Source organism: Oenanthe melanoleuca, chromosome 28 (genome assembly GCF_029582105.1).
Source record: "Oenanthe melanoleuca isolate GR-GAL-2019-014 chromosome 28, OMel1.0, whole genome shotgun sequence".
Classification (NCBI taxonomy): domain Eukaryota; kingdom Metazoa; phylum Chordata; class Aves; order Passeriformes; family Muscicapidae; genus Oenanthe; species Oenanthe melanoleuca.
Window position 1 is genome coordinate 5165385 of NC_079361.1, and position 19933 is coordinate 5185317.

The window sequence follows — 19933 nt, forward strand, 5'->3', positions numbered from 1 at the left end:
CCAATCAGCGCCTCCCGCGGCCACAGCCAGTCGGAAGGCGCGACGCAGCGGGGAGCGTGGCTGGGCGGGTCACGTGGGGCGCGCTCCGCCAATCAGCGCCGCGGGACGCGGGGTCGCCCCGGCTCCCGCCAAGTACGAGCGGGCCGGGCCGGGCGGGACGCGCCGGGAGCGGCGGGGGCTGCGCGGGCCGCGCCGCCTCGGGTTCGGCCGCCGCCGCCCGGCAGCGCCGCGAGCCGCGCCTGCCGCCGCCACAGGTGGGGCCGATCGGGGGGCGCGATGCGCCGCGGCCGGGGCGCGAGGTGCTTCCGGCGGCGGTTGGGCCGCGGGGTGCGCGGGGCCTGCCCGGGGTAACAAAGGAGGCGCCGGAGCTGCTGCCGCGCCCCGGGGCCGGGCCCGGGCCCGCCCTGCTGCCTCGTTCTTGGAATCACTGAGCGGTTTGGGTGGGGAGGGATCTGAAGGCCCGGCCCTGCCATGGCAGAGGCACCTTCCCCTGTCCCAGGGTGATTCAGCCCGGCCTGGGCACTGCCGGGGACCCAGGGGCAGCCACAGCTGCTCTGGGCACCCTGTGCCAGCCCTGCCCTCCCTCACGGCAGGAATTCCCGCACGCATCCCCGCGCTCCTGCCCTGGGCACACTGCGGCTGCTGGGACCCGCTGCCTCCGGGGTTCCTCTGGCCTGGGGGTGACTTTGGGGCCCCTTTGTCCTCCCTCCCCGGCCCTGGGGGAGCTGTCGCGCTCTGCCTCAGCCCCGGGAGGCAGCAGCTCCTTGGGAACCAGCACGGGTGTTGATCTGTTGTTTTCTCCCGTAGCCATGGAGTGCAGAGACAAAGCTGCTGTTCCTCCAAGGAAACTCGTCCAAGGTAAGGCAGTGTCTCTCATCCAGTGCAATTTTAACACATTATGAGTGTTTCAGACCTGATTTTATGAAATACATTAATACATTAATACACTAAACGATCTCTAAGTGGCTCATCTCAATTGTATGCTTCTAAATGAATGAAATGCTTTGATGTTTGCTGTCACTCAGTGACCTGCTGTTGTTGTTGCAGCTCGGCTGCCCTTCAAGCGCCTCAATCCTGTGCCAAAGGAAAATCTTGATGTGGATTCAGAAGTCAAAAAAGTCAAGAGCTCCCCGAGTGCTTTTGTTCCAAGCAAGGATCCGTCCCTGGATGCTGCCGGTGCCTCCCTGGACAATGTGGAGAACGACTGCCAGCTGGGCTCAGAGAGGAATTTGACTCCAAAACTTGTGAATGGGAAGGGTCCCTTGGACCATTTCATCCAGAAAAACCCAGGAGGTGACACAAGTGACCCTGGGGATGTTCCTGACCCCTCCCAGGGCTCTGGCCACGGACTTGGGGACAGCACAGAGCGGGGGGACGTGGATTCTAGAGCTGTCACCAACGGCACGATAGGAAAAGAGCTGGAGCAGCTGAGCTGCCTGAACTCCTCCCAGAGCAGCCCTGCAGGTGACTCCATGCAGACTGAGGGGCCCTGTGCAGCTGCAGCCCCAGAGGAGGAGCAGGAGGAGGAGGATTTGGGGACCCAGCCGTGCTCCGGGGCAGTGACAGGCAGCAAGGGCGCTCAGGACAAACTGAAGGATGTGCTGTTTGAGGGGAAGGTACCCGTGGTGCTGCTGGAGGACATCATGAGCCTGAAATCCCCCCCAGTGGCCTCTCTGGATGGCAGCAGCACGTCAGAGAACGAGGCCCTGGAGTCGTCCCACGAGGGGGACTCGGGGCTCAGCCACTCCTCGCTGAGCTCCGGGAGCTCGCCCGACGTGCAGCTGGTGGCAGAGTCCAGGAGGAACACGAGTCCTCTGGCTGCCTCCACACCTGCCAGGAAGGTTGGTCTGCTCTGGAAGCTGCTGTGGGGCCGTGTTTGGGTTCCTGGGATTGTGGGCAAGAGGATGAGTGGGTCAACAAGGAGTGTAGGGAGGGCGGTGGTGATTAATTACTGAATTATTGCCCTTTGGGAGCTTGAAATCCTGCAGCTAAAGGATTTTATGCTCCCTGGTTCTGGCTGTATTTATATTTCTTTAGTGAAATGCCCACCTGGTGTTTTGGTAACAGCATCCAGGAGGAGCTCTGTGCTTTAGGAGCTGTTTCCCAAGCTCTGTTCACTCTCCTCAGAGCTGCTGGGATTCCTGGGAGGATGTTCCCCCAGCACAGCCAGTGCAGATGCTTTCCAGCTCCAAATTTCTGCAGCTGCCATGGAAAAGCTCTGGCACAGATTTGTCAGAGAAAGCTGTGGCTGCCTCATCCCTGGAAGTGTCCCAGGCCAGGCTAGGTGGGGATTGGAGCACCTGGGGCAGTGGAACGTGTCCCATGGCACTGGATGGGCTTTAAACCCAAAACATTCTGTGATTCCATGAAAAAGCTCTGGATGAAGGAGGTTTTTGGTCACCTGAGTTTCAATTCAGCTGGAGACCCCCAGACACCCTGATTTTTGGGGCAGTTTTGTCAGAGAATCTTCCAAGGGCAGCAGCATCAGCTCAGGTGGCTGAACCACGGGGTTCTCCCAGTCCTTTTGTTGTGTTTATCAAGTCAAATGATCAATTCCTCCTCTGTGAAAACTCCCAGTTCTTCCACCTCTAAAATAAACAAACACCCTCAAGCAGGCATGAAGTATTTCCAGTGTAGCAGAACAACAGAAAGCACTGCTGGTGTAATCCAGTACTGCCACTGGGGCTGGGTTTGCTCGTGTGCTGCTCCCCAAAATGAGGGGCTGCACCCCAGGCTGTGCAGCTGGGAATCCTGGCAGGATTGTTTTCCTGGGAGGAAACAGCTCTGAGGAGCTGAAGGCCCCACTTGACAGAATTCCTATTTTATATCAGATAAATATAGCAAATAAAGCAGTTGGGCTGTGTTAGCCTGTTAATCACAGTTAAAATATGATGCTGTGAATGGCAGGAGGAGAAGGGGGGATCTGGTAAATCAAGTCACAGTGTGCTGAAATATTGACAAATTAGGCCTTTAACCAGGCTATGAACAATGATCATAGCACAAACCACCTTTTTAAATAAAAGACAAATGAGAAGTGTTCCCTGTTTGGAACTTAGGGTCAGTGTTACTGGTGGAAGGTCAAGTGGACTGTGATGAGAAGGAGAAAAAATGTTAAAATGTGGCAAACAGTCCTTGTGTTCATCAAGTTACATCTAAATAGCACAGCAAGATAGGTGGATGGAAAAAAAAATAAAAATCCCTGAACAAAGCCAAGTTTAGCTGTAAGGAAGTGACTTTGCCATATTGAAATGTCCCCTGGGTGCTGTGCACGTGGTGCTCCCTTGCAGAGGCTCCTGTGGGGCTGAGGGGTGTTTGTTCATCACACCTGAGGCTTTCTTTGGAGCAGGAGCTGGGATGGAAAAGGGAAAACTGGATCTGCCTGAGGTGTGTCCTCACTCCCTGCCCTGGGGCAGTTTGCAGTGGCTGGATGTGATCTGCAGGAGCAGCCTGATGTTACTCAGGCTGGAAAGGGAGGACCAGGGTCTCCTCTAAAACTTGCATTTTGTGATTCCAGGTACCTCAGAAATTCCACAGAAGTTCAGCAGAGAAGGAGAAGCTGAGATTGCAAAGAGTAAGGCATTTCCCTGACACCCAGAGCTCCCCTGAGCAGCCAGCAAAGGCCTTTCCTTTTCTCTCAGCCCAGCTGGAACATCTCTCTTGCCATTTTTCCTCCCCCTGAGGAGTGTGGAAAAACCTTTAATGCAAACACTTAAAGTGCTTGGCTCTTTCCAAAGAATGGAGCCCTGGGTGCATTTGGGGCTTTTTGGGGAGGGATTGGAAACATTTAAGCCCAGAAATGTAAGGTCTGTTTTTATTAACACACGAGGCAAGTGGGGCACTGTGTGTGTGGCTTCAGAGAATGTCACCACTGGATGCCACCACTGGGAATGCTCAAGCTCCAGGTTCTGTTTGCTTGGTTGCAAACTCAGCAAACTCTGCTCCCTAATTCTGCTGCCAGGCCTGGAGTGCTGGATCTAGAGGAGGCTGAAGGGTCACTGGGTTTTGCAGCAGGAATGGGATTTTTTGGGGTTGTTGCACTTGCACCTGGGAAGGTTTGTGTGAGGAATTCTGTGTCTCTCAGTGCCTTGTTTATAAACTCCTGTGTTTTATGTAAGCTGCTTTTCCCACTGCCCCATATAGAATTTCAATCTGTTGTTTTCTTCCCTTCTATAGCTGTGTTAAAAATAGCAGGGATGTGAGGGAGAGAGGAGAATGGGAGCTAAAAATGATGCTGAGAATGAACTAGACCCACCAGTGAGCTGTCAGCTTCACACCAGCTCCCCAGCACCCAGCACATTCCATGACTCAGGCTGACAGTGTTGTTTCCTTGCCATTGGCACCATTTGGCTGTTGGTGGCTTTCTGCAGTTATTTGTGTTGTGACACTGCTCAGGAAGCCTTGATGTTGACAAGGAGAGATGTGAAATCAATAAAAGAAAACTGAAAATACCCAGGGAGGAGTTGGAGTGTCTGGGCAGATCCTCCTTTCCTGCTGACATCACCAGTGCCTGCAGCACAGAAAAGCTCCTTCTCTTTAATTTAACATTTTTCTCCTTTCTGTCACCAGAGCCATGGTGGGAGTTTTTGTTTTGGGAGGAAACACCATGAAAGGGAACACTTGCAATAAAATCTTCCCCCCACTGTTCCCAGAGTGCCCCTTGAACAAGCTCAGGGGCACTGGTAGTGTCTGATGGTCTGAAATGGAGGAAAACAAGGGATAAGCTCCACAATCTGGAGTCTGGAGACTCATGATTCCCTGAATATCATGAATATTCCCTGAGATAATGGAATATCCCAGCTTAGGAGGGACCCACAGGGATCATCAAAGTCTGATTTCTGTGATAGTGAAAGCATCAGAAAATCCTTGTGGGTTTATGATGTCAAATCATCTGAAATTCACTTGTAGAAGTGACACCAGTGCAGCCCTACAATGACACTGGAGCATGAAAGCTGAGCTCAGGAGGAAATATTTTGGAAAGAATCTGAAATCTCCTATTATATAAGGGAATAATTACGATTTTTTAATTCCCATCTAATTTTCCTTAATGCTACAGTGGTAATGAAGATGGCTCAACACAAAGCTTTTCTTTGATGCTTAGAGAAATGGAAACACCTTTTTTTTTATTTTTTTTTATTTTTTTTTTTGCTAAGGGAAAAGAATAATTAAAGCTTTCAGAGAAGCAGCACAGGGAAGCTCAGCTGGGGATGTGCTCCCACCTGCACTCCTGGGGAGGATGGGGGGTCCTTCCCATTTCAGGATATTTTGTGGAGCTGCAGGTCAGGCACTGGGTGGGTCCAGCTTGCTGTTTGACAGTGAGGTGCTGATTTCCATCAGGGGTTTGGCACTGCAGGTGCAGCTCCCCCAGTGTCCCCTTTGTGCCCCAGGACCAGGAGCGTGCGGACAAGCTGCAGAGGCTGCAGGCAGAGAGGGAGCAGAAGGGCAGGCTGAAGGAAGAGGCAAAAGCTGCAAAAGAACGAGCCAAGGAGGAGGCAAAGAAGAGGAAAGAGGAAGAGAAGGAGCTGAAAGAGAGAGAAAGGAGGGAAAAGAAGGAAAAGGAGGAGAAGGAGAAAGCTGAGAAGCTGCGAGTGAAGGAGGAGAAGCGCAAGGAGAGGCAGGAGGCTCTGGAGTGAGTGCTGGGGCTCTGCAGCTCCTGGGGGTCCCTGTGCTGATCTCCACCCCCTCCTTCCCCTGGACTGGCCCTCCAGAGCTGCCCTGCCCCAGCAGCACAGGCTGGGCTCAGGGGTGGCTCTGAAATGCTTGAGGGACTCTGTGCCCCATCCCTGCTGCACTGAGCTCCCCCCTGAGCTGGGCTGGCACTGGGCCCTGTTTGTTGAGGAAGTTACCTGGGACTTGATAATCCCTTTAATTTCCTGGTATTGAGGGAAATTTGAGGCAGCCTCTTAACTCTGTGGCTGAATGGGTCAATATTTGCTCTAGAAGGAATGAACAAAGTTTTCTCTGCACTTAACCAAGTGTGGTTCTGACAGATGATCCTCGTGGTGGGGTCTGGGTCATGCTCTGGGGCCTCCCCTCCTCCTCAGTGCTGATTGATAACCCCTTCTTGCTGGGTGGCAATTGACAGGATCTTTGTTTTCAAGGGCAAAACTTGAGGAGAAGAGAAAGAAAGAAGAGGAGAAACGGTTAAAGGAGGAGGAAAAGGTAAAAATGCTTTCCCTGGCTTGTCTCTAAATTCTGTCTGGGGTGAAATGTTGGAGGTGCCAGCTGGGATGGAGCCTGTCCCCCCTGACCTGCTGGGGCTGCTCCATTCAGATTTTGCCCTGTTCCTTTCACACTGTTGACTCCTCTTTTACCCTCCTGAGTGTTTTCTGTGTGGGTTTCTGAGTGCCCACAAGTGACCTCTCCCCTGGAGTGACCTGGAGCCCTGCTTGTGTCAGGGAGGATGAGGAGGGTTTGTGTTGAGTCACAGGAGCTGGTGACTGCCTGAACTTTGCTGTGTGCCTGGCTGCATGTGAATTTGAGTCATGCATGAGCTCACCTGGAATTGCACAGCTTTGTTTCCATCTCTGTGTTGACAGTTTGCATTTGGGTTCTCATTTCAGCGCCTCCATGCACAGAAGGCAGAGATCACCAGGTTCTTCCAGAAACCAAAGACTCCACAGGCCCCCAAGGTGAGGCATTGTCCCACAAACTGTCCCACAGTTGTTCCTAACAAATTTGTTCAGGCTGTTCCTAGCCCTGATTTCCTTCTCAGCTGCCCCTTACAGCTTCTCAGATGGTCAAAACATTGCATTTTCTTCATTTCCTGGTCTCAAAAGTGTAAAGGATTTTAAGGAGAAGGCCAGAGCAGAGACTACAGAAGACATTTGTGGTTGGTTTAGTGAATCTCAGCTCTGTCTTCTGCATTGCCTGGAGTTTGCAGAGGAAGGGCTTAACCCAAATCTTCACTTAACCTAAATCTTCACCTCAAGCAGCACCTCAGGTGTTTCTTGCACGTGTTGGTGCTGCAGCTTCTCAGTGTCCAAACCCTGACATTCCTCCCTTGATGTTTCAGACCCTTGCTGGCTCCTGTGGGAAGTTTGCTCCTTTTGAAATTAAGGAGAACATGGTCTTAGCCCCCTTGAGCCGTGTTGCCCTGGATCCAGACTACCTGGAGCAGCTGGATAAGCTCCTGCACGCCCAGAATGGTGAAGGTTCTTTCCTGAGGGATCTGAAATGTCGTAAACCACGAAAATCTGGGCCCACTTTGGTCAATGACAGCAGTGACAGTATAAACAGGTCAGTGTGGCTCTGGTTCTGTGTTTCCAGGATGAGCTGCAGAGGGGCTGTGAGGGGGTGGTTGGCATTGGAGGGGAGGCTGGAGCTGCTCTGTGCTTGCTGAGCCCTCCCCTGTGTTCCCAGTGACGTGGTGGTGGTGGACAGCTGCCAGGCAGATGCTGTCCCTGAGAGGGAGAAGTTTGGCAGGATGAAGCTGCTGCAGTTCAGTGAGAATCACCGTCCTGCCTACTGGGGCACCTGGAACAAGAGAACCCCCCTGATCCGAGGCAGGAATCCATGGTCCAAGGACACTGTAAGCACCTCAGCCTGCTGCCCTCCTCCCCTCTTTGGGCTCTAGAAATCAATGTGCTTGGCCAGTCCTCTGGGATTTCTGAGCCACTTTGAAACCCCAGGCTGGGTTTGGTGCTGTGCTCTCCAGTGATGGACAAGTGTTGGCATTTCTTGCAGAAGCTGCTGGACTATGAAGTAGACAGTGATGAAGAGTGGGAAGAGGAGGAGCCAGGGGAAAGTCTCTCCCATAGTGAAGAGGTGAGGATCGTGCATGCTGAAAATAATCAGGAACCACTTGCAGTTGGCAGTGTGACTCCTAATTCATTTATTTGTAGGATGATGAAGAGGAGGGAGAGGATGAAGATGAGGACGATGGGTTTTTTGTACCCCATGGGTACCTATCTGAAGATGAAGGTGTGACAGAGGTGAGGAGCTGGGTGTCCCTGGGTTCTCATCTCTGTTCCCAGTGAGCTGTGATGTCAGTATTGGCAGGGCTGGGCTCCCTCAGGAGCCCTGCAAAGCTGGCTTGAAAAAGCTCTTTTATTTATTTAATTTTTTTTTCTCCTGGCACGGGTGTAATGAGTCCTTTGTCCCCTGGGGCTGCAGGAGTGTGACCCAGAGAACCAGAAGGTTCGTCAGAAGCTGAAAGCAAAGGAGTGGGACGAGCTGATAGCCAAGGGCAAGAGGTTCCATGTGCTCCAGCCTGTGAAGATTGGCTGTGTCTGGGAAAGGGCAGCAGAGGACAGCAGCACCAACACGGACCTGAAGGTGCTGCAGCAGTTCACAGCCTGTGTCCTGGATCCTCCTGTGCCAGAGGAAGAGCAGCAGACACAGAAATGTAGCAAAAAAAGAGCAAAAGATCAGCAAAGTAAGACCTGAAGGGCTAAACAGTCATTTCCACAGTGTTGTACTCTGCTTTGGAGGGAGCAGGGAATTATTGAGTGTTGAATTTAGAATGAGCTGTTTCTGACAAGTCTGGAATCCAAGGAATCTCTGAGAGCTCTTGGAAAGCAGTTTTCTGGCACTGCCTCTCCAAAAAGTCTTGCTCTGGGCAATCTAGGAAATAAAGCCAAGCAGACTTGAGCAAGCTCAGGTTTAGGACGGGCTTGAGCCTGTTTATTGTTTGGGGGGAGGGGTTTGGTTTCTGTGTTGGGTTCCAGTCCTGAGCTTTTCCTGCACCTGATTAACACAAGGACCTGAATAACTCACATGAAGGCCAAACAGGGGGTGAGGATTTCACTCCAGGATATTGTTACTATTGGGAGTGAAGTTTTCTATATCAAATTTAGCTGCTGTTACAATCATGGAATCCAGAGTGCTTTGGGTTGGGAGGGACCTTAAAGATCATCCTTTAAGGATGCAAAGAATTGATGAACTTAAAGTTTCTACCATGGGCAGGGCCACTTTCCATTTGCTCCAAGCCTCATCCATCCAGCCCGTGGAGGCCCATCTCTAAAATCAATCCTGGTGTTGATTTTAACCCTCTGGAGCACCCATACTGATTCACACCTATCCCGTGTCCCCTTTTCCTCCCCCTGCAGTCCTCGGGCACCTCCTGCCTCTGCTGCACGGGAACGTGCACGGGAGCAGGGTGATCATCCAGGAATTCCAGGAATGCTGCAGGCAGGGCCGCTTCGGGGATGTGGAGGGGAGCCCCCCGCCCCCGCCCGGGGGGGAGGACAAGGACAAGGACAGCGGGGTCCCCTCCAAGGCCAGGCTGAAGAGGATCATCTCAGAGAACTCTGTGTACGAGAAGAGGCCCGAGTTCAGGATGTGCTGGTACGTGCACGCCGAGGTGCTGCGCAGCTTCGGCCACCTGCAGCTGCCCGTGCCCTGCCAGTGGAACTACGTCACCCAGGTGCCCTGTGCTGCCAGGGAGGAGGGGGGCAGCGTGCCAGGCCCGCCCCTGCCCCTGCCCACCCCCCCTGCAGCCAAGAGGAAGGCCCTGGGCAGCATGTGCATCACCCAGTTCATGAAGAGACCTCGGGATGCCGAGCAGGTGAGTCCTGGAGAGGTGTGGTGCCCACTGAGGGGTGCTGGGTGTGAGGTACCCACTGAGGGGTGCTGGGTGTGAGGTGAGGCACCCACTGAGGGGTGCTGGGTGTGAGGTACCCACTGAGGGGTGCTGGGTGTGAGGCACCCACTGAGGGGTGCTGGGTGTGAGCTGTGGTACCCAGTGAGGGGTGCTGGGTGTGAGGCACCCAGTGAGGGGTGCTGGGTGTGAGGTGTGGCGCCCACTGAGGGGTGCTGGGTGTGAGGTACCCAGTGAGGGGTGCTGGGTGTGAGCTGTGGTACCCTGTTGGCTCCAGCCACTGCCCTGCCCACCAGAGCCCCCTTTTTGTGGGGAGAGCAGTGAAATGATGGCTCTAAAGAGATGCAGGGTGTTGTACCCCAGTGAGGAGTGCTGGGTGTGGGGTTTGCAGGGTGTTTGTTGTGCCCCAGTGAGGAGTGCTGGGTGTGGGGTTTGCAGGGTGTTTGTTGTGCCCCAGTGAGGAGTGCTGCCTGTGGGGTTTGCAGGGTGTTTGTTGTACCCCAGTGAGGAGTGCTGCCTGTGGGGTTTGCACCCTGTTAGCTCCAACCACTGCCCTGCCCACCAGAGCACCCTTTTTGTGGGGAGAGCAGTGAAATGATGGCTCTAAAGAAGATGGGTTCCTTTTGTGTGTGTGCAGCTTGGAGGCTCTGTTCCATTGGAAACGTTGCTCTCCTGCTGTTCTTCCATTCTCTGCTATTTGGCAGTGATTGCATCCAAGCTGTGAATAGTTGGAGAGTCTGCTTGGCCTTGGTTTTACAGCTGTGTGTAATTTGTGTGCAGGTTTTATGTGTGCCTGTGGCTGCCAGATGTGCAGCCCAAGCTGATGACTTACAGCAGTTGCATGTGAACAGATTAAATGTGGTTCCCAAGTGCTGCAGCTCAGCCCAGAGCAGTCTGTGAAGGCTCCAGCTCATCCTGACACACACAAAGCTGAATTTCAAGAGCTGGTTTAAGAATGTAATAATTCATAGGGCCAAAATGGGATGGAATTGCAGTGGTTGCTGCCTGGGAGCTGTGTTGTGGTTTTCCTGTTGTTGCTTCTGCTTTTCAGGGCAACCACAGGTAGTGCTGCAGCCTAATCATGACTGAAAAATGGGATCATGGAATTCCAGGATGGTTTGGCTTGGAAAGGACCTCAAATCCCACTCAGTGCCACCCTTGCCATGGCAGGGACACCTCCCACTGTCCCAGCTGCTCCAGCCTGGCCTTGGGCATTCCAGGGATCCAGGGGCAGCCACAGCTGCTCTGGGAATTCCATCCCAGCCCCTCCCCACCCTCACAGGGAGGAATTCCATCCCAGTATCCCACCCAGCCCTGGCCCCTGGCAGTGGGAGCCATTCCCTGTGTCCTGTCCCTCCATCCCTTTCCAAAATCTCTCTCCATGTTTCCTCCTGGCCCTTCAGGCCCCCACAAAGCTTGGGATGCTCTGTTGAGGCTTTAGGTGCAGGAACCTTTTGCTTCCAATCCCACAGGGTTTGAAATCCCTGCCAGTGGATTTATTCCTCCTTCCCTGTGCAGCAGGTTAGGAAAGAGCCCCAGAATGGTTTGGGTTGGGAGGGACCTTAAAGCTCATCTCATTCCACCCCCCTCCCATGGACCACAGATGAGGCTTTTGATGCTTTTGATGCTTTGCCTTCCCAATTTATTCTTGGCTTTTTTGGCTTTTCTACTGAAAAAGCTCAGCATTCAGGTATTGATAGAGATCAGAGACTTGTGAGAAGCTGTTCAGCCCCCAAACTCCATCTGCTTGGGTTTTTTCTTGTACACTAAATAAAGGCAGAGATAAAAGTCTCTGCTTGGCACCCACTGGAAATTCAGCTTGTGAGGGAGCAGAAATAGCAAAACAAAGGCTTTTGGGAGAATTACATCACCAGCCTGAATGCTTCAAAGCTCAGAGCTGTGCTGGGGAGGTGCAGAGGTGTCACAGCCCCAGAAGGTTTTCATCCCTGATGTCTCCATCAGCTCTGCTCAGGTGTTAAATTCAGATCTCTCCCTACCTGTGGAGCCAGGCTGGAGCTGGGAGGGCACAGCTGCCAGTTCCCACTCTGGCACGTGTTCCCTGCTGGGAAGCTCACACCAGGGCTTGTGTGAGGAAAGGTGTCTTACATAAGCTGTGGAGAGGAGAATTTTGGTGCTGAAGTGGGCAGTACCTGCCCACGTGTAGGAGGAATTTAATCTGAGAGCTGGGACTTTATTGAAAGATGTAAATTGAAAATTTCTTGGCTTGGAACAGTTTTTAGGGGATGGGAACCAGTATTTTCATTCCAGTTCCAGCTGAAGGGGAAAAAAAAAAATTAAATAGAGACCCTCACAGCTGGGCAGCTCCAATTTGTGGCACTGCTTGGGTTCTGTGTTCTTGATTGAAAATTGGGAATTTGGGCTTTTCCCATGGCAGGAAGCCTGGGCAGCAAGGGAAGAGCTGTCAGCACTCCCTGAATAAAAACTGATTGGGAAAGTTGAGGAGGAGTTAGGAGAGAACAAGGGCCAGACTTGACCAGCAGCAGTAATTCCCCATCTTCAGAAGGGAGAGAACACCCAGAGGGGCTCAGGAGGAGAAAAGGGGGCTCAGGACCCCCACAGTGCACCAGAGGGGGTTTAGGTGTGAGATTTAGGGAACCTGGGCTCGAGTCCCCATCCCTGCAGGGGTTTAAAATCCAGGGGGAGGTGGCACTTGGGGACATGGGCAGTGCTGGGGAACAGCTGGACTCGCTGACCTTTGAGTCTGTGATTCTATGAAAACAACAAACAGAGGGGGAGAGATTTCCCTCCCAAAAATCCAGCAGGAGTCAGATTTCCAGGGAGCCTGAGCTGTGGGGGCTGCTCAGCTCCTTGTGGAGGAGGGAAGGATCCTGGAGCAGCAACACCTCTGTGTGTGCCATGCCAAAATGAGGCCTTTGGCACCAGCCAGGGGCTCCTGGAGCTGGGAACTGCAGGATTCCCTTCCCTGAGATGTGCCCACCTGGCTGTGCTGCCCTGCACTGCCTGTGCCAGTCCCACCTGTGCCAGACCCACCTCCTGGCTCACACCTGGCCCCTCTTCTCTCCCTCCAGGCTGCAGAGATGGATGGATTCCAGGCAGACACTGAGGAAGATGAGGAAGATGATGACTGCATGATTGTGGATGTACAGCCAGGAAAAGGTGGGAAGGGAGGTGGGCACCAGGCTCTTGGCAGACACTGCCCCAAGGGAGCAGAACTGTGTGAGCTCAGCTCAGGGTTTTCTGCCCCTTTCCACCATCCCTTGAGCTTTTCTATTTTATTCTAGACACTCCTGCTTTTTAACCTTTTTTGAAGATTTTTTTTTTTTGCTATTTCTGGCCTTCTCTTGCCTTTCCTGCCCTCCCCTTGCCTCAGTGGCACAAAGCCCTTGGCTGCTGCTTGTTTCACAGGTGAGCACTAGGGCAGGGCCAGCAGATCCCCTGGTCAATTATTGTCACTCTTGCTGCTCTCTGGGGGCTGCAGGGCCCCTCCAGGCCTGGCAGGCTCTGGGTGATCACCTCTCTGCTGCCTCCTCAAAGGTGCAAATTGTCTGGAGGCAACAGCACCAGGGAGCTGCTCTGCTCCTGTGTTTGTGTCCCAGTTATCCCCAGAAAAGGGCTTCAAAGCTCCTTTCAGGGCTGGGATGAGGATGGGGAGCAGCTCCTTTCATCTCCCAGAGCTTCTGGACATGATCACTCAGATCAATGAGCTGACTTCAAGCACGTGCTGGGCTTTGCAAAGCTCTGGGCTCTTTCTTCCTGCTCACAGTGGAGCTCTGAGGAAAGGGGCTGTGTTGTTGCTATTGGGGACTCTGTTGTTGTTGTTGTTGTTGCTGTTGGGGGCTCTGTTGTTGTTGTTGTTGCTGTTGGGGGCTCTGTTGTTGTTGTTGTTGCTGTTGGGGGCTCTGTTGTTGTTGTTGTTGTTGTTGGGGGCTCTGTTGTTGTTGTTGCTGCTGTTGGGGGCTCTGTTGTTGGGCAGCTCCTCTGTTAGATAAGGACTCGTGCACAGACATTCTGGAGTGTTTGACCCATCCCAGGCTTTATCTGAGCTCCTCTCACCTCCCAGAACAGACACTGGGACTGCCTGACAAGAAGCCTGGCTTTAATCTTAAGCTGCTTTTGCTTATTACCAGGCTGTGAGATGAAAACCTCGCCTCAGGTTTGTCACCTCTTGTTCTGAGGATGCCATTGAGCAGCTTCCTCCCTCAGGCTCTGCTGACACACAGGCAGCTCTGTTTGTTTGCCTCTGCCTGACTCCAAAGCACTGAAAAGATTATGAAAATCCTTTTTATGGTTGAAGAGATTTTTTTTTTATTCTGGATTGGTGATATTAAATATGAAGCCAGTGTTAAAACCAGTTTTAAAATAGTGTTGAAAAGGAGACTCACAACAGATGCAGGAAGCTAAGACAGATAAAACACAAAGTAGTCAAATTCTACTGGATGAATGAGGGTATTTATAAAAACAAAACAAACCAAACACATTCTCTCCTTTGCAGGTTCTACAGCTTCAGAATCCAGTGGCACAAGAGCTGCTGCCCAGGACAGCAGCATGGTCAGCCCAGCTAATCCAATTTGACATTTAAATGCCTACTAACTCCTCTGTATGTATGTAGAATGAGCTAGAAAATTTTAAACCTCGTGTATCTTTGGCCAAGATACTTGAAAGTATTCCACATTTCTTGTAAAGAGAAGACAGCACTTTGTTCTGCTTCAGACCAGATGGAAGCTTAAATTTTTAGTTTTAGCTTTTTAGCTTTTTTTTAAAAATACTGCATATTAATCTGTCCTTAATAAAGCATTATTGAAATTTTGATACTTCTTTGTAATGGAAAGTATCTAAGTTATCTCTAAAAGTAGCTGAGGGATTTTGGAATAAGCTTATTGTGATGCCACTGGGGAATGACTGTTCATAATGTTGTACAGCGTGGCCTTGGGTATAAATGATGTATAATTATATGTGAATTTATGCTCTTGTACCATCCTGTTTGTGGTCTTACTTGCTCCAGAGAACAGCAGCAGGGCTTTACCTTTGGAAAAGGAAAAATGCATTGTTTCTCTTCTTTTGGGACAGGCTGGACAGGTCAGGGCCAGATTCTCAGCCTCTTGTCTACATCAGAGCTGGGCTCTGTCCCACAGGAAAACTTTGAGGTATGAAAGGACTGAGCTGGCATCAAACTTGATGAGTCACAGAACAAACCTGCTGGGGCTTTCAGCTTTCTATGACTGGTGAGTTCTGAATTAGTTCTTTAAAAGATTGTCAGTGATTTGAGGTTTATTCTCTCCCCCTGGGCACCACCAGCAGCTGTTCCCTGGTGCCAGGCTCTGGTCTGAGAAGGGACAAGGGGGGTGATGCTGCCCCAGTAACACCAGTGCCAGCCCCAGCACAGACTGGTTTGGCATCTCAAACCTACAGCAACAATGCAACTCAAACAACTGGGATCAGAACCGAGTCTTTAAATAATTGCATTTAATCAGACTAAGTGTAACTGTACCCCAGCAGCCTCTCTGCAGCAGGAGTTAGAGTGCACACAGAAGCAGAACGGGAAGCTGAGTTCTAAACCCAGCCCCAAACCCAGGCTCAGCTTGGTAATCCAGCCTAACAGCCCCTACTCCCTGCTCCACCACTGCCTTGGGACACCTCAGGCACTCCCTGCCCCAGTTTGGTGTTGGAAGCCCCTTGAGCATCCCAGTGCCAGGGGAGAGGAGGGGACAGCAGGGCCCAGCCCCCTCTGCAGGGCTGCACCACAGCCACCTCTGAGCTCACCTAGCTCCAGCAGTCTGGGGAAAAGGAGGGACGAGCCAGCAGCACTGGAGGCACTGCCCTTTATTTCAGGAGAGGCTCTGGGCCCCGGCCAGCAGCTCTGGCCTGAGGGGGCTGCGCTGCTCCTCTGCCGCCTGCGCCGTCACCGCCGCGTCCCAGGCCAGGCTCAGCAGCGCCGAGGGCACCTGCACAGGCACAGGGACAGGCACAGGCAGGTCACTGACACAGCCAGGGCAGGACAGGCAGGTTACTGACACAGCCAGGCACGGGGCTGCCATGCCAGGAACCCTAAAACCTGTCTGACCCCACCCCTGCCCGGGGCAGCGACACCTCCCACTGTCCCAGCTGCTGCGTCCCAGCTTTGGGCACTCCCACAGCTGCTCTGCTCCCCTCGGGTTTAGGACACCCTGAGTGCATCCACAGAGCTCAGAAGGATAAGGCTGGATTCTCCTTTTAGGGGATGCTGCTCTGGGTTTTCTGTTCATGCCTTCCCTCCTTCCCAGCCCTGGCAGCTGCTTCTGCTCCAGAAGGGAGGACCCTGCACTTCACACCTCAAAACCCCCAAGCAGTTCCTGCTTTGTTTGGGCTTAAAATGAGGGCTCAGAGCACAACGTGGGGGCTCTGAAAGGACACAAACTTCTCCCCCAGCTCTGACAGCCTCAAGATGCTCTGGAAGGTACCAACAATCTTTTTCACTCACCAACCCACATTCATTGAAGGCCAAGTTCTCATCAGTCAGTTTGAGACCTCCAGGTCCCAGGAGCTCAAAGGGCAGCCAGTCATCTGTGAGTGCTTCTCTCACAAAGTTGTAGAGCACAGATACTGATTCCCGGGCATAAAAAGTCCCTGCCATGAGAAAACAAGGTGAGAGAGTCTGGCATTTACCAAAATCTAACCTTTTGTGGTTGGTTCCATGGGGCTTCACCTACTGATGCTGACTCGATCAACGACTTCCCTGACACACAGCCAGCCTGATTTAACTGAAAACTATAAAAGCAGAATCCCCAAAGAAAAATAGTCAATTGTTGGGAGCCCCTGCCAGCCTGTAACAAAGAGCTGGGAAAGCCTGAAATGATTTCCAGAGTTCTCCTGGAAAATTTGCAGAGGATTTATGCAGTGTACAGTCTGCCATCACACAGGCAGCCCCACGCTGGCTGCTGTCACACACTGATCTAATGAGTCCAGCTTGTTTCCAGAGGCCTGGGAAGAGCAGACTTTAATTAATGATACCTTGAAATTCTTCCCTCTCTGTCCAATCCTGGCTTAAAATCCCAACCCTGAGCAGGGGGAGGGGTTGGAGATGGGAAGAGTTAATGGAGAAATGTTACCCCATTGTGCTTTTGGGGTGGTTTATTTTAACAGCACCTCCTATTACCCAGCTCCTGACACTTTGGGTATCCTCAGAAGCTCCTGGAGTGCCCGAAGGAAGGGCAGGAGCCTGTTACCTTGCAGGATGTATCCATCGGGGAAGCGCACCCGCAGCAGGGTGTAATTGTATCTCCTCATCTCCCTCTGCTCCTCCTTCTCGCGCATGGCTCTGGTCCTCAGCATCGCCGCCTTCTCCACCGCCTCTGTCCTGCGGGGACAGACCCTTGCAGAGCCCCAGGGGACAGCCACGAGCCCCAGCCCTGCTGCCCCCCGAGGGGAGAGCCAGGAGCCCCTGGTGCTGCTCACTGGGGGGAGAGCCAGGAGCCCCTGGTGCTGCTCACTGGGGGGAGAGCCACAAGCCCCAGCCCTGCTGCCCCAGCCCTGCTGCTCACTGAGGGGAGAGCCACAAGCCCCTGGTGCTGCCCCAGCCCTGCTGCCCCCCGAGGGGAGAGCCACGAGCCCTGCTGCTCACTGAGAGCAGAGCCACAAGCCCCTGGCTGCTCCCCCAGCCCTGCTGCTCACTGAGAGCCACAAGCCCCTGGTGCTGCCCCAGCCCTGCTGCTCACCAAGAGCAGAGCCACGAGCCCCTGGCTGCTGCCCCAGCCCTGCTGCTCACTGAGGGGAGAGCCACGAGCCCCTGGCTGCTGCCCCAGCCCTGCTGCTCACTGAGGGGAGAGCCACGAGCCCCTGGCTGCTGCCCCAGCCCTGCTGCTCACTGAGGGGAGAGCCACGAGCCCCTGGTGCTGCCCCAGCCCTGCTGCTCACTGAGGGGAGAGCCACGAGCCCCTGGTGCTGCCCCAGCCCTGCTGCTCACTGAGAGCCACGAGCCCCTGGCTGCTGCCCCAGCCCTGCTGCTCACTGAGGGGAGAGCCACGAGCCCCTGGTGCTGCCCCAGCCCTGCTGCTCACAGAGCAGAGCCACGAGCCCCTGGTGCTGCCCCAGCCCTGCTGCCCACCGCAGCCGCTGCTCCCTGCGCAGCTCCTCGGCCGTCAGGTTGAAGAAGTCGCGGGGCAGCTCGAAGCGCGCGGCCGCGGGCGACGGCCGGAACAGCGTCAGCTGCCGGTGCAGCTGCGCCCGCACGGGCTCCGAGCTCAGCAGCTGCTCCTTGCTGTCCTTCAGATCCTCCAGCCTGCTCAGCATCTCCTCCTTCAGCACGTAGAACTCCTCCGTGGTGTCTGCAGCCACAGGGATGGGGCGTGAGGTGTCTAGGGACAAGGATCTCGGGGGAATGTCAGATCCAGGCTCAGAGGTTGCTTTTGTCCCACCCTTGTGGAGCTGTCAGCAACCAGAGCACACCCCAAAGCCCTGACTCCACATTAACACCATGAGTTCTTGCCTTGTCCTGGAACAGGCAGTGTTTTGGTCTCAAACCCGACAGCCTGGAAAAATTTGTGTGTCCCTTCCAAGCAGCTTATCCTTTCCTGGAACAAAAGGACAGAATTTAGATGGAGTTTGCTCCAAGGAAGGGCTTTCCAAGGCTGAGCAGCTGTGGGAGTCTGAGCTCACCTGAAACACCTTGTTCTGCAGTTTGATTTTCCGGTATTTCTCCTCCTCTGGATGGAGATAGATGTTATCCAGGTACCTGCAGGAAGAGGAATCAAAGCAGGATACTCTAAGGTCAGAGAGGAAACAGAGACCTCACAGTATTTCTCACAGAGAAAAAAAGCTGAGAAACCCAGGAAAAAAATACAGCAATGTTTTGGGGCCAAACCAACCAACCAGCAGCTCCCAAACCTTTTGGATTAGTGGGACCAACTCCTCCAGGATGCTGACATCAGGTCAACTGACAAACTGGGTGGTTCAAGAGTTCAGTTTTCTTCCAAAAAAAGACTTTGCCAGAAGCAGAGCAAGAAAATCCACCAGGGAGGGGATGAGCTGTCCATGCCCTCAGCCACACTCACTTGGCCATGGTCTCCACGCACAGCCGGACCTTCTCCCGGTCCTTGTTGAAGGTGTGGATCTCCATGATGGAAGCAGCCACTGGATCCACAGAGAAATACTGAGGGAGAGCGAGAGAAGCTGCTCAGGGAGGAGCTGACCCCAGCTCAGCTCAACTGTTCACAGGTAAAGTGAAACAATCCTGGGGGAGATTTTCCAGGGAGGAGGTGGAGGGTTGGCAAGGTCACTGCTGGAGGGGAGCCAGGGCACAAAAGGAGTTTGAAGGAAGCACTCACTGCCTGGATGGCTTCTCGGAGCTGCTTCTCCTTCTGGTCCTTCCTCACAACGACACCGGTCAAGGGGCAGATGAAATAAACCCCCGAGACAGAGGGAGCAGCCACCCCTTCCTCCTCCTGCTGCTGAAGGAGGTAAAACCAGGCACCAAAGTGAGCACGGGGAGGGTTTTGTTTATAAACACCCTCAGCACAGGGAGAGCAGCCCCGAGAGGTGCTGAGCAGGGAAGGGCAGCACCTCCCTCACCTTTTCCTCCACGGGGAGCCCCTTCTCGCTGGCAGCTGCCTCGGCCATCAGCTCTTTCCTCACTACAACAGACAAACCCCAGCTGGAGCAGAGGCTCAGCGCATTCCAGAGCCTTTTGGGAAGCAAACAACACCTGCCCAGGTGCGGTGTGGCAGCCCAGGGCTGCACTTGACCCCATTTCCAGCACCAGCCACCCCAGAACACCCCCGAGAGCCGCAGCCGGGCGCGTTCCCAGCCGCGGCTCCCCCGGGCCGCTCCTACCCTGGTTCTTGATGGCCTCCTGCGAGGACGGAGCCTTTCCCTTGGGCTTCAGCTCCAGCCGGGCCAGCGCCGCGGCCGCCGCCCGCTGCGCCTCATCGGTCGGGGCCTGGCGGGGCTTCGGGGCCACCTCGGCCCTCGGCTTCTCCCGGGGGGCCCTGCCGCGGGGGACACGGGGGACACGGGCTCGGTGGCCGCTCGTGCGCGGTGCCAGCCCCGAGCCCCGGGTCCCCCCCGAGCCCCGAGGAGGTGCCGGGCCCAGGGCGGGCGGTACCGGCCGTCCGGGGGTGGCGTTACCGGAGGGTCCCCCCAGCCCGTACCGGGACGGTTCCGAGAGCTTCTGCCCGGGCCCCGCCGTCTTGAACTTGAGGTCGGCCTTGATCTCCTGGAAGAACTTGCGCATGGCGGTGCCGGGCCGGGACCGGGCCGGGACGGGAGCGGGGAACGGGGACCGGGGAACGGGGCGGCCGCGCCCCCCCCGCGCTTCCGGCCCGCCCGCGCCGTCACCGGAACGGGGCGGGACCGGCCCCGCTCGGGCGGCGGGGGGCGAGGGACACCGGCACCGGGGCCACCGGGAACACCGGGACTTACTGCACCTACAGACCCCAGACC

The 19933-nt window shown here is 54.3% G+C and overlaps 2 protein-coding genes across 3 annotated transcripts; one reads left to right on the forward strand and one right to left on the reverse strand.

Moving 5' to 3' along the window:
* The first annotated feature begins 150 nt into the window (after nt 1-150).
* On the forward strand, nt 151-14101 carry CHAF1A (chromatin assembly factor 1 subunit A). Its single transcript, XM_056512385.1, has 15 exons — nt 151-254; nt 808-858; nt 1048-1841; nt 3515-3571; nt 5385-5626; nt 6099-6159; nt 6561-6629; nt 7013-7236; nt 7360-7528; nt 7684-7764; nt 7842-7931; nt 8113-8374; nt 9048-9505; nt 12589-12676; nt 14013-14101. Exons 2-15 carry the CDS (start codon nt 810-812, stop codon nt 14090-14092), a joined length of 2724 nt encoding a protein of 907 aa, XP_056368360.1. The 5' UTR covers nt 151-254; nt 808-809; the 3' UTR covers nt 14093-14101.
* Nucleotides 14102-15325: 1224 nt separating this feature from the next.
* On the reverse strand, nt 15326-19814 carry UBXN6 (UBX domain protein 6). Of its 2 annotated transcripts, none has more exons than XM_056512392.1 (11): nt 19642-19814; nt 19325-19479; nt 19064-19125; nt 18820-18942; nt 18547-18644; nt 18152-18227; nt 17982-18066; nt 17601-17820; nt 16723-16853; nt 15978-16123; nt 15326-15462 (listed from the first exon to the last, which is right to left on the reverse strand). In XM_056512392.1, exons 1-11 carry the CDS (start codon nt 19722-19724, stop codon nt 15346-15348), a joined length of 1296 nt encoding a protein of 431 aa, XP_056368367.1. In that variant the 5' UTR covers nt 19725-19814; the 3' UTR covers nt 15326-15345. The 2 variants fall into 2 exon arrangements, with proteins under 2 accessions (XP_056368367.1, XP_056368368.1); XM_056512393.1 differs by having other exon boundaries at nt 18820-18939; nt 19642-19808.
* Nucleotides 19815-19933: the final 119 nt, after the last annotated feature.